Source organism: Capsicum annuum, chromosome 7, assembly GCF_002878395.1.
Source record: "Capsicum annuum cultivar UCD-10X-F1 chromosome 7, UCD10Xv1.1, whole genome shotgun sequence".
In the NCBI taxonomy this organism is placed as follows: Eukaryota; Viridiplantae; Streptophyta; class Magnoliopsida; order Solanales; family Solanaceae; genus Capsicum; species Capsicum annuum.
This window is the reverse complement of record NC_061117.1, coordinates 204,214,176-204,228,085: the sequence shown is the minus strand read 5'-3', so window position 1 is coordinate 204,228,085 and position 13,910 is coordinate 204,214,176. Positions and strand designations below refer to the sequence as shown.

The window sequence follows — 13,910 nt, the reverse complement described above, 5'->3', positions numbered from 1 at the left end:
TTCGAATATATTTTTTTTTCCTAATTTGACTTAAATTCATAGATAGATATAGAAAGTCTTAGTAGTTTAATTGATTGGTTATATTGATTTTTAATTGTGGGTGAGACTATAATTTTTCATTTTGTAATCCTCTCTCCTGATTGATATAGCATTTTGGCATTGATTATCTGAATTCAATATCTTTAACAATCAAATATAAATTTATGTATAAAAATTCACTAAATTACATCAAATTATAGTATAATCTCAACTTTAACAATATAGTGAATTTGATATTAAAAACTTTTAAAAAAATTATTATCGAAATTTAAATTTTAAATAAGACTCTGGTATAGGTATCACGTGTAATATTTGGTTGTTCTGAAACACATTTGTAGTGCCAGGTTAGATAAAAGCTACGGTTGAACTTGAATGTCCAAGTTTGATAGGTAGATATTTTAATGCTAAAACAAATCAAATGAGACCATGTGTATGTATCAAATTCACAACCACTTATTACTCAATGAGAAGTTGACATCTAAAATTTAACTTTTTCTTCAATTGATGATCGATGTATTGTTATTATTATATGTTGTTTTCTTTGATGAACAATGATTAAATGAATAATTCGCGAGAGTTTTAGGTATTCTAGAGTGCATCTATCTAGTTGTAGTTTGAGACTAAATTAGAATTTAAATTTTCATGATTTATAATCTTATATTTATTAATATTTTAAAAATCATGGATTAATAGTTACTAGTAGAATTTTAGTAAAGATTTATATATGAATTTATGTTCCGCAAGAATTAGATTGAAATGAATTGGCAGCTTCGAAACTCCATCCTCCCCTAATTGAGGTAGAAATGAAGGAAGGAAACGGGTTCAATTTTTTATTTTTGATTTACAAATCAAATAATTAAATAGTATAAATAGGATAAAAATAATATATATTTTTTTATAGTTTTATATGAGTCATAGGGTTCTTTTTCCATAAGGGAAATTCTAATATAATGATAAATAAATTCAGAAAAATGAAAAACCACGTCCAATCTTAGGTCCTTTTTAAATCCTTGTTAAATAAATAATTTGTGATTTTGTGGCTGGTTTGTTTTTTTCATGTTGATCATTAGTAGCCTCCCACGTCTCTCCTTCTCCTAAAAGATTTATAAAAAATTACCCAAAATTCAAAAGACTTCTAAATACGTTACAAAGAATTCAATAGTGTCTTATTTCTTTTCTCCCGAAAATACAAAAGTTATTCTATTCCAAGGAATTTGGAATCACAAAATAATATATCTAAATAAATAAATTATAGATAGAATAAATAAAACAAAACACCCAAAGAAGGAGAAAATGACTCATTTGTCCAATAGACAACCCAAAGAGTTAAACATGTCACGTGGACAGTAGACTGTTGGAATTAAAAATATGCTTAAAAGAAAGAGATGATTCCTTTTTAAACGAATTAAAAAGAAAAATAGGTTAATAAATTGAAATGAAAGAAGTATATGATTTCTTTTCGAGGTAACCACTGAGACTAACATTAGAGATTTGTAAATAAATTACGTGACACTTTTACAAAATTATTTTCTTCTATTCAAATTGTAAGTGAATATAGGAGATCATTTCGTCTGCATTAAACTACAACTTATATTTATGGATACGGTATCAAAATATACACTATCAAATCTCCTAAAAGATAATTATAAATAATTATTAAATAAGCTGAAATTAGTAATTTGAAAAGCAATAAAATCAAATCAAATTTCTTAACCGTGTATAAATGAACTAAAATCATATTTATTGTCATGCTAAGACGAATAAGGACGTGGACTAATTTTGGATGACTTGTGAGGTTTATAGTTATACAGCCAAGTATAATTCGGCAAGTCAGATCATGACACGTGGCACGTCCACTTGATCGTCAACCACTCTTTTCATCAATTATTATTATGTGATTGTAATTGGCCAGGCATGAAAGTGGCGTTTCTTTTGGTGGGCAGAATTTCCAAATTGACAGATTCTGATTCTGTGGTAGTAATAGTAATTGTTGTTGGGGAATTTCAAATTTTAAGATAAAAAATATTTATTTGTGAATTTTTATCTAAGAAAACGCAACCAATACATATGACAGGAGGAAGTATATGCTTTGTATTTATAATTATCCAAAATAGTGAGAGTTCTAAGGAAAATACAGTACATAGTGAGAGTTTAAATTTTATTTGTTTCACTCTATATTTGTTCAGTTGGAGCGTTATGGATAGGGGCGGAGCCACCTTATGGATAAGGGGTTCATTCGAATCCTCTTCGACTGAAGTCGAAAAATATACTATTTATACATGATTAAAATTATTTTTTATGTATATATAGTTGACGTTGATCTCCCTTCGCCTAATTCGTGTGCTTACTTCTTTCGATTTGGAACTTTTTTAGTTAAAATTCCAGCACCGCCACTGAATATGGATTGGCTCTATATGACTGTATCAACAGAACGAACAATTTATACATTGAACTATTGGTACGTTTGATAATAATATAATTATGATTGATACATAGAGCTTAAAGTATCGGTATTTCTGAAATTTCTTCATTTCAAATATACATCTACTTGGCATGGCCTAAAGTAAAAGAAGATTTGCATCAGACAGTAATCACGTTAGCATTTTTTTTTTAAAGTGTGGAAAACAAAAAAAGTATAGCTTCAGTACTCCCAATAGCTAAACACTTGTAAGAGTCATAGCTTTCGTCCCAACCACTATTGGCATGAAACATGTTTACCCAAGTTTGACTAATTAATAGAAAATGAAACGTCACTAGGGTCATATTGGTATATCTTTGGTCACATTTATTAACCACCATTCATTAAAAAGTATGGTCAAAATGCAATGTACAAAAAGATTGCAACTTCACGTCTTCTAAGGATAAGAAGACTATGTCACTCTCTACTGTTCCTATCAGCAAAGTAGCCTGGCCATTGCTCATCTTTTTAATAATCATTCTGTTCGGACCAACTTTTTAGCACCACGATTAGTTCCACAAAATAAATGCTACTTCCAATCCACAAACCCAACTAGCAGGAATTTGCACCAGATAGATTTGTTAAGGGAGGTAAAACGCTCTCAAACAAAAGGTTATCCATTTTCAAAACTTGGACTCAATCTTAGGACCTCTGTAGTTACGATAAAATGTCAAGTGAAATCATTTCTCAAATGAAGAAACAGCAGCTGCCATTGAAGAGAAAAAAGGAGAGAGTAATCTCATATTTTGGAACTAAACCCACTTTACACAATGACCTCTCTAATTTGGAATCTTTTAGATTTATTATTTTTATTCATTTACAAAAATAGACTACAATTCAAGCTACATATTGGGTTGGGTCAGCAGGTCCAACACCCCCACCCATCACCCCCTCAAGCTGGAATGGGATATCAGACCAAGCTTGGGAAAGAAAGTACGATGGTGAACACCTGATAAAGCCTTAGTGAACACATCAACCACCTATGAAGCACTGGAAACAACATGTAAAAAGATGAGACCAGATTGAAGCGTATCCCGAATAAAATGACAATCCACCTGGATATGTTTCGTGCCCTCATGGAAAACCGAATTCTTAGCAATGCGGATGGCGGAAATAGAAATGGGTGTAAGAGAGAACATCAAACTCTTCAAGAAGACGAACCATCCAAACAACTTCAGCAGCAAACTGTCGCAAAGCTCTATATTCAACTTCAGAAGAAAGAGAAATAGTGGCCTATTTCTTAGATTTCCAAGAAATGGGACAGCCACCCAACAATAAAATGTAACCACTGACAGATTTGCGGGAGCTAAAGCAGCCAACACAATTAGAATCACAAAAGCCAACAAGATCAAAAGTAAGAGAGTTGGCAAATAACAACCCCAAATCAGAAGTACCAGTCAAGTACCTCAACATGTAAACCAACGTCAAAATGAGGAATACAAGGTTTAGACATAAATTGACTAAGATGTTGCACACTATAGGACATATCAGGCCGTGTATGTTGAAGAAAATTCAATTTCCCGACCAGCTTTCGGAATAAAAAAGGACCAGGAAGAAGGTCTCCAGATTCAACAGATAGTTTAAAATGAATGTCCAAAGGAGATACCACAGGGCCAGAATCAATACAATTAAATTCGAAAAGAAAATCCAGAAGGAACTTTTGTTGATTGACCAATAACCCTTGAGGTTTTTTAATGATCTGAAGTCCCAAAAAATAGTGAGCAACTCCCAAATCCTTAATCTTGAATTGGTCATCCAAAAAATATTTGAGAGCAAAAATTTCAGAAAGGTCATCACCGGTTACAAGAATGTCATCAACATATACAACCACAATAGTAAGGGGCGAACCAGAAAGCTTAGTAAAGAGGGAGTAATCATTCTTACTAGTAACATAACCTCTATATTGAATAGCAACGGACAACTTTGCATACTATTGCCTAGAGGCTTGACAAAGACCATATAATGATTTATTAAGCTTATAAAATAGAGGTGATATAGTAGGATCGGAAGACTAAACATGTAAACCAAGAGGAATCTTCATATAAACTTCCTCATCAAGATCACCATGTAAGAAGGCGTTGTTGACATTCAATTGAAATATATCCCAATTCCTTTTAGCAATTACACTAAGAAGGCACTTAATGGTAGTAAGCTTGACAACCGGAAAAAAAATTTCATTAAAATCAATTCCCTCTTGTTGAGTGTTACCACGAATGCCTAACCTAGTCTTATATCTTTCAATACTTCCATCTGGTCGATGTTTAATTTTATAAACCTATTTAAAGAGAATAACCTTCTTCCCAGGAGGTAAGGGGACAATATCCCATGTATAATTCGCCTCAAGTGCCTGAAACTCTTTTAATATAGCCTCTTGCCAAGCCAGATTAGAAACGGTCTGATGATAAAAGTGAGGTTCCAACAAGCAGTTCTTGAGATTGGAAGAAGCAACCTTGGAAGTTGAAACGTGTGTGCAGATGTAATCCTTTGAGTGGGAAGGAGGGGCAAAAGATCTGGAAGATCTTCTGACAGGAATCAGAGTAGAAATAGAGTTTGTATGAGTAGAAAAAGAGGTAGAAGGAGTAGGAGTAGGAAAATCAACCTCATTAGGAAAAGAAACAGGTGTAGAAGAAGCAGAATAAGGGAGAATGCTCTCATGAAATAATACATCCATAAAAAAATACAGTACTATGCTTGGCCAAATCTAATAGCTTGTATGCCTTTTTAGTCATGCTATAACCAAGAAACATACATGAAATGGATCTAGATTGAAATTTTTCCTTATATGGCTTAGGAACAGCAGCAAAACAAAGACAACCAAAAACTTTGAGGTGAGTATAAGGAGGTTTAGAATTATACAAAAGCTAATAAGGTGTTTTGTGATGTAATAAGGGCTAAGTGAATCTGTTTATCAAATAAGTGGTCATGAGGATACATTCCCCCCAATATTTAAGTGGAAGTTTAGATTGAAAGAGCAAAGATCTAGCAGTTTCCAGTAAATGCTTATGTTTTCTTTCCATAACATCATTTTATTGTGGTGTGTGGGGGGTGGAAGTTTGGTGTATAATTCCATGGGAAGAAAAGAAAGATATGGCATCGTTACTAGTCCCCAACTCAAATGCATTGTCAGATCTAAGGACTTGAATTGTAGTATGAAATTGGGTTTGGACATGAAAAATATAGGACTTAATAAGGGAAAAAGCATTAGATTTGGCAGAAAGTAAATGTGTCCAGGTTGCTCTAGAATAATCATCTACTATGGTTAAAAAATACTTGTATCCATTATAAACTTAATGGAACTCTCAGTAAAAACAAGTCGTTGTTGCCTAGCCACGGGACAGATTTCACAAACAAACGAGTGTTTCTTAGATAATTTGTCTTTTAAATGACTAATTGATTTCATTTTACTAAAAGGCATATGACCAAGTCATAGATGCCAACACATATCAGAATCAATTATAGAAGAATCAGAAGAAGAAAAACATTTAGCAAACTGTACAGAAAAGGGAACATTTTTATTCAATCCAATGGTATTAACAATATTGGCAGAATGTGAATCAAAAGGAAAAGAACTAGTGTTCCTAACATCATCAGAAGAAGTATCAGCAGGTATGGACGATTGTGAGGGTGAATCTGGCTGAAGAATGTAAAGGCCATTGAATACTCTACCAAGAGCCAGTGGCCTCTTCAAAGAAGGATCCTGTAGAATACAATGATTAAGAGAGAAATAAGAACCACAATTAAGCTGTAACAATAATTTATAAAGAGAAATGAGGTTATATTGAAAAGAAGGAACATATAAGACATCTAAAAGAGTAAAGTCTTTTGTCATAGAGAGAAATCCTGTACAAGTCACTTTAGCTTTATAGCCATTTGGTAATGTAACTATAAAAGCAACTGGAAGATGTTTAATGTGAAAAAGAAGAGATTTATCATGAGTCATATGGTTTGTTTCACCCGTATCTATTATCCAAGGTTTATCTACCGATCTAGAAAACTGACAAGCAAAGACATAAATAGTTTTAAAATCAGTATAGTTAACCTGCAAAATGTGGAGAGCCAGAGGCAAAATTTGCAAAACCAAAGGTGGAAGTGTCTTATGAAGGAACTCTAGGTTGTTGGAAAAGAGATAGCAGGTGTTCATATTGTTCCTTGGTGAAACCATAACTCTGAATTTCATACTGTGGAGATTTGCATTCATTGAGAAACCCTTTTGCCTGACCCAAACCCAAACCTGGAGGTTCTGAAACTTGGGCATAAGCAGCAAACCTTTTGAAGTTATTGGGCTGAGGATTGGGTTAAGGAGGACGAGGATTACTGGGCTGACCATGTAGACTACGACACTTGTATATTAGATGACCAAGCTTCGTACAGTACTTGCAGAACATGTTGGAGCTTCTAGGATCAAAATTAACCTTTTGAAAGTATGTTTTTTGTGTCCTGAGTGAAAAGGAGCCATTAAAAGGTCTTTGTATCCTCGTGGAGAAGGATGCCGAATCAGAAGTGAACGAGGGGACAAAAGATTGGACCTCAACTTGGATCTCATCATTGATCAACATAGCATAAGCAGTATCAGCATCTGGAAGAGGCTTTAATAACAAGATATTTCTTCTAACAATGGAATAAATGTCATTTAACCCCATCAAGAACTGATGTAGTTTTTGCTCCTCCTCTAATTCCTGGAAACCCTCAAGACAACCACACACACAATTAGGATAGGTGGTATAGTCGCTAACTCATCCCATAATTTCTTAATCCTAGAGAAATATGAAGCAATGTTTTAGGAATCTTGGGATATTGAAGAGAGTTCTTTATGAATTTGATGGACTTTTGTACCATTAGCCTGATCATATCTCTTTTCTATGTCTGTCCATAATTTTTCAGCAGATTCGACATACATTACACTTTCTCTAATCTCTAATTCCAAACTATTCAGTATCCACGCAATGACCATGTTATTGCACCGACGCCAGGGTTCAAAATAAGGAGAATTTGCATTCGGTTTAGTTATCTTACCATTAATCAATCCCAATTTATTTTTACAGGCCAAACCAATCAACATCCCCCTATGTCAACTACCATACCCATTCCCATTTAATCAAGTAGTGACAATAACAGTTCCTGAATTATCAAAAGGATGTAGGTATAAAGGATGAGATGGATCGACAAAAAATGGAGCAAAACCTGCCTCGGAAGCAATAAAACTGGATGTAACAAGAGGAGACATGATTCCAGAATGCAATTAGGGTTCACAACAGATCAATATCAATACCGACACAGGTTCACAACATATCAACACCAACACAATACTTGAAACAATATAATCATCGACTGAAAAAATGATAGTACCGTGCTTCTTCCAAAACTTGAAGAAGTAAGAGTCCTCTATAACTATAGGAGCGGAATTTGAAGAAAATACAAAACTTCACTGGAGAATATCACCGCACGCCGATCAAAAACCTCACCAGAAAGAAGACAGATCAACAAAGCCACTCGTCGAGGGTAACATCAATCAACAACTGACACTGTGAGCTACTTATTTCTGTCTCTGATACCATGTTACGATCAAATGTGAAGAAACAGTAGTTGCCACTGAAGAGAAAAAAAAGAGAGAGTAATCTCTTATTTTGGAACTAAACCCACTTTACATAAAGACCTCTCTAATTTGAAATCTTCTAGATTCACTCTTTTTATTCATTTACAAAAATAGACGCAATTAAAAGACATGAACTCTATCTTTATTGGGCTGCGGGGCTGGATCAACAGGTCCACCAGTTTAAGAGTAAGAAATCTCAACTATTTCATCACAAGTCTAATTCACTTTTATCTTACATTACAAGAAGTCCTATATATGCAATGACAAGTACTGAAAGCTGTTACTACCGTCTACCAACACTAAACATAACATGTGAAAAACTTCAAACTAATTAAAAATAATTTTTCTTCCTTTAAATCTACACAATGCTCATGTATCAGTAGTTTGTGGAACTAAGGGCCAGGGTAGTGTAGGAGCTACATAGACTAAAGGGTGGTCAGTTGGACACCCTTCGCCAGAAAATTATATTATATATACAAAAATGACTTTTTACATATATATTAAATCTTCAATACTCTTGAGCCTTGATGAACCTTTGACTTCACTACTTACTAGGGAAAAGCAGAAGTAACCAACTCCTAGGCTTTGATGTTCTAATGTTAACACTTTCATGAAGTTCAAATTTCATAAGCAAGCTGCAACAAAGTTACTTTTGTCCCAAGAAATTCAAAGACCCCTGCCTGCTTATTCTGTAAATCCAAAAGAAAAAGAAGCTTTCGGATATAAAATGCACAAACAGGTAAAGCATAATCCGAACATTTTCTGTGGCCATCTCAGAAATAAAATATAATAAAAGCAAGTGAGCAAGAAACAGAAATGCTGATCGCGAATAAGTCCTATGAAGCACAACCACAAATGATGTAACATTTCTAACGTCAAATGATCCTTTTGGCATCATCTTTATCCTTGGTGAATTCTTGCAGGCAATAATTCTTGAAGCAAAAAAAGAAAAAGCAAGCACAATATTTTTTATTCTTGTCGAGCGCACAAGAACATGTCAGTCCTCGACTCTAGCCAGGCAAATGAAGGTCAAGGAGTAATCATGTTCTTGTGTGCAGTACAAGTGCTTTATCCTTCTTTTTACTCCGTGCAAGTAAAAACTAACAGGATGGTGAGACTAAGAGCTTGGTCGAATAAAGCCTCAATTTTATAGTTAAAATCTTTTATCCTTTAGGTAGGGATAAGTTCATAGGTTAAATAGGAACTAAAATAGAAGGGATAAGAAAGAGAATTTATAACACATTTTTGTAGGAAGCCAAGTTGAAACATCTTTCTGAGACAGAACATGACCATGCAAGAAAATTACACTACTTAAATTTATGAAATTTCTATCAAACTCATTAGTCCATTAACAACTTTCTAAGGCATATTCATGGTGAAGTTACAAGAACCATTAAAGATTAGTTGTTCACATACTTTGGGCCCGTTTGGCCATGAAAACTTTTCCCTTTTTTCCGAAAATTTTTTCCGGAGTTGGAAATTGTGGTATTTGGCCATGAAAAATTGGAAAATAATTCCAGAAAATTTTTCTGAAAATAGATTTTAGGTGTTTTCCAAATTTTCCAACTCCAATTCCAACTTTTATTATTATTACATATACCCCAATCTTTTAAATTTTTACATAAAACTCTTCTTTAACTACCAACAAACAAATAAATGGTAAGTACCATTTTTTCTTAACCGAGAATATCTCACTTCTCAATTAATTCTTCAACAACCATAATATTTTCTTTCAGAGAAGTCTTCACATCATTTACTTCTTCAACAACCCATCACAGAAGCCTACTTCATATACTTCTTCATCAAAGTACCATTTTCTTCATATAGTTGTTTATAACAGTGATCCTCTACGTGGTTGTGCATTTGGGGAAGCAAGCAACATTTTGCTGTAACGACAAGCAAAGGCCGAGGAACTAGCCAAGCCAATCGTTTGTCAGGCCATTCAGCATACATGGATTCTGGAGTCTATGCTACATGTAAAATGTCGCCTTTCAGCTGATAAAACAGATACCCTGATCTTGTTAAACAACTCTATTCATTTGATAGATGAGAGCAAAGGGTCTTGTTTGTCTATACCTATTTACACATAACACTTTCTGCATCATAGCAGTATAGAGAATCTTGTACTTCCTAAAGTTTTCCACAACCAAATGTAACAGTTGAAGTGAGACAACGACATAGATATATTTACCCAAATCCAGCACTTAGTTATCATTTTTCTTGTATATGTGCATCATAGACTATGATTTAGTTGAAAAGCAGAAGATTATATGAGAAAATTGCTAGCTCCCAAGCTTGTTGTAAGGTATATGGTCCGAAGGCAAAAATATATGTACCAAGATCACACCCATTTGATTAAAACAATGAGACACTTTAGCTTGTTTTATGACATTTTTGACAATCATTTTTACATTTGTTCTCGAGTGCTATTTTCTTCGTTAATGCAAACTTGGTTTGAGAAATGGAAGTGTCTCTATATATAAGAAGCAGTAGTATGTTAGTAGGTAAATTTTAGTTGGGTGATGTAGGTAAATTTTAGTTGGGTGATTTTGATAGTTTGTAAAAGTTTGGGCATAAAATTATATTTAAAAAAGTTTTTTCAAAAGTCAAAAAAAAAATTCAAAAAAGACATGGCCAAACGCAACTCCAACTCCAATTTCAACTCCAACTTCAACTCCAACTCCAACTCCAACTCCAACTCCAGAAAATTTTAGTTTTCATGGCCAAATGGCTACTTTATGTTTTGCCGGAAACACGTCTAACGTCAAATGATCCTTTTGGCATCATGTTTATCCTTGGTGAATTCTTGCAGGCAATAATTCTTGAAGCAAAAAAAGAAAAAACAAGCACAATATTTTTTATTCTTGTCGAGTGCTCAAGAACATGATCAGTCCTCGACTCTAGCCAGCCAAATGAAGGTCTAGGAGTAGTCATGTTCTTGTGTGCAGTACAAGTGCTTTATCCTACTTCTTACTCTGTGCAAGTAAAAACTAACAGGAGGGTGAGACTAAGAGCTTGGTCGAATAAACCTCAATTTTATAGTTAAAATCTTGGCATAATACATAAATATGATCCTAAACTTGACACCAAATTATAACTTTAACCTTTAACTTTGATAGTGCACAAATAGGACCTTTAACTATTCAAAACCTGAACAAATATGACCTCCGATTTTGCAACCTCTATGTGTGAGTTTCACTCGCGCCTAGGTGGAAAGCTCATCCAATCATACGGTGACACATCGTTAAAAGGGCTAACTTGGAGGGAGGTCATATTTGCGCAGTTTTGAATAGTTAAAGGTTATATTTGTGCACTGCCAAAGTTTTGCTTTTTGTGTTAAAACGGCGCCGTTTTTATTATTATTATTATTATTATTATTTATTTATTTCTATAGTAGCAACACCTAGCAGGGATCGAACCCGCGCAGTAGGCTGAAGGAAGCATCCAAGAAGAGCAAATAACATCACTGGGCTATCTATGTGCCTTGTTTCGTGTGGTTCAACATTAATATACACACATAAATATAAATTTTCAACCTTATATATACAACATAATTTTCTTACCGAGGGGGTTCGGGTGAACCCCATGGCAACCACGTAGGTCCGCCTCTGCGTTAATTTAATAACGTTTTGATAACATTAATTTAATAACATTTTAATAATGTTAATTTGATAACGTTAATTTAATATACTTCTACTGCTATCCTTAATAACATTAATTTAATAACGTTTTATTAAAACTATAATTTTTTTTATTATTAGTATAGTTTTATCTTTAATTTAATATTTAAATAAATTATATTTAGATATATTATATAACATAAACTCGCCCTCTGCTTTATAATATATATACATACCTGCGCGATTTTTTCGTATGAGGCTGACCCACCTAATTAATAAATCTTCAATATTGCTCTTTTTCCGCAATGACAAAAGAAATTAGATGTCATTTTCATCTTTCAGCCGAAAATAATGAAAAAATAATAGTGAAAACTCATTTAAAGGTCAAATTTGTGCAGTTTTAAATAGATAAAGGTCATATTTGTGTACTGTCAAAGTTTAAGGTCAGTTATAATTTGGTGTCAAGTTTAGGGTCATATTTATGTATTATGTCCTTAGATTTTAAGCTGGACGCGCCCAGTTTTGCATGTTGAACACGCGTTTGCCACGTAGGATCGGAGGTCATATTTGTGCAGTTTTGAATAGTTAAAGGTCATATTTGTGCACTGTCGAAGTTTAAGGTCAAAGTTATAATTTGACGTCAAGTTTAGAGTCATATTTATGTATTATGCCTAAAATCTTTTATCCTTTAGGTAGGTATAAGTTCATAGGTTACATAGGAACTAAAATAGAAGGGATAAGAAACAGAATTTATAACACATTTTGTGGGAAGCCAAGTTGAAACATCTTTTTAAGACAGAACATGACAACAACAACAAACCCAGTATATTCCCACATAGTTAGGTCTGGGCAGGGTAAGATGTACGCAGTCCATACCTCTACCTCTAAAGAAGTAGAAAAGTTGTTTCCGATAGACCCTCGGCTCGAGACACGGAATAATAAACAAATTTATAGTAAAGCGTGGAACAAGATGGCATAACATAAATACGACACCCACAAGTAATAGTAAACAGAGAAAAGTAAACAGATTCGTAATAAAGCATGAAACAAGGTATCATAACAAGAACAATACCCCCACCAAGTAATGCCCTACACTAGCGACCCAAACTGACCCTAGCCTTCTGCCCTAATTCGCGTCCTCCAGATCTTCCTATCTACGGTTATGTCCTCAGTGAGCTGTAACTGCTCCATGTCCCGCCTAATCACCTCTCCCCAATACTTCTTCGACCTACCCCTACCCCGCCTAAAACCATCCAAAGCTAGCCTCACACCTACGAATCGGGGCATCCATGCCCCTCCTCATCACGTGTCCGAACCATCTCAATCGAACTTCCCGCATCTTATTCTCCACTGGAGTCACACCAACCTTCTCCCTGGTAGTCTCATTCCGAACTCTATCCCCACTAGTCAACCCACACATCCAACGCAACATCCGCATTTCCGCCACCTTCATTTTTTGAATGTGAGAGTTCTTAACTGGCCAACACTCCGCTCCATACAACATGGCCGGACGGACTGCCACCCTGTAGAATTTGCCTTTAAGCTTGGGCGGCACCTTCTTATCACACAACACCCCCTAAGCGAGCTTCCACTTCATCCATCCCGCCCCAATACAGTGCGAGACATCCTCGTCAATCTCACCATTACCCTGAATCATGGATCTGAGATACTTGAAACTATCCCTCTTACATATTCATGGTGAAGTTACAAGAACCATTAAAGATTAGTGGTTCACATACTTTATGTTTTGTCGGAAACACGTCTAACGTCAAATGATCCTTTTGACATCATCTTTATCCTTGGTGAATTCTTGCAGGCAATAATTCTTGAAGCAAAAAAAAAGAAAGAACAAGCACAATATTTTTTATTCTTTTCGAGCGCACAAGAACATGATCCGTCCTCGACTCTAGCCAGCCAAATGAAAGTCTAGGAGTAATCATGTTCTTGTGTGCAGTACAAGTGCTTTATCCTTCTTCTTACTCCGTACAAGTAAAAATTAACAGGAGGGTGAGACTAAGAGCTTGGTCGAATAAAGCCTCAATTTTATAGTTAAAATCTTTTATCCTTTAGGTAGGGATAAGTTCATAGGTTACATAGGAATTAAAATAGAAGGGATAAGAAAGAGAATTTATAACACATGTTGTAGGAAGCCAAGTTAAAACATCTTTCTGAGACAGAACATGACTATGCAAAAAATTTA

The 13,910-nt window shown here is 34.5% G+C and overlaps 1 protein-coding gene across 1 annotated transcript; it reads right to left on the bottom strand.

Moving 5' to 3' along the window:
* Positions 1-5,879: 5,879 nt before the first annotated feature.
* Positions 5,880-7,837, bottom strand: LOC107854995. Its single transcript, XM_047415385.1, has 2 exons — positions 6,537-7,837; positions 5,880-6,194 (listed from the first exon to the last, which is right to left on the bottom strand). The coding sequence occupies exons 1-2, from the start codon at positions 6,822-6,824 to the stop codon at positions 5,922-5,924; spliced, it is 561 nt and encodes a 186-aa protein (XP_047271341.1). The 5' UTR covers positions 6,825-7,837; the 3' UTR covers positions 5,880-5,921.
* Between the last annotated feature and the right edge of the window lie 6,073 nt (positions 7,838-13,910).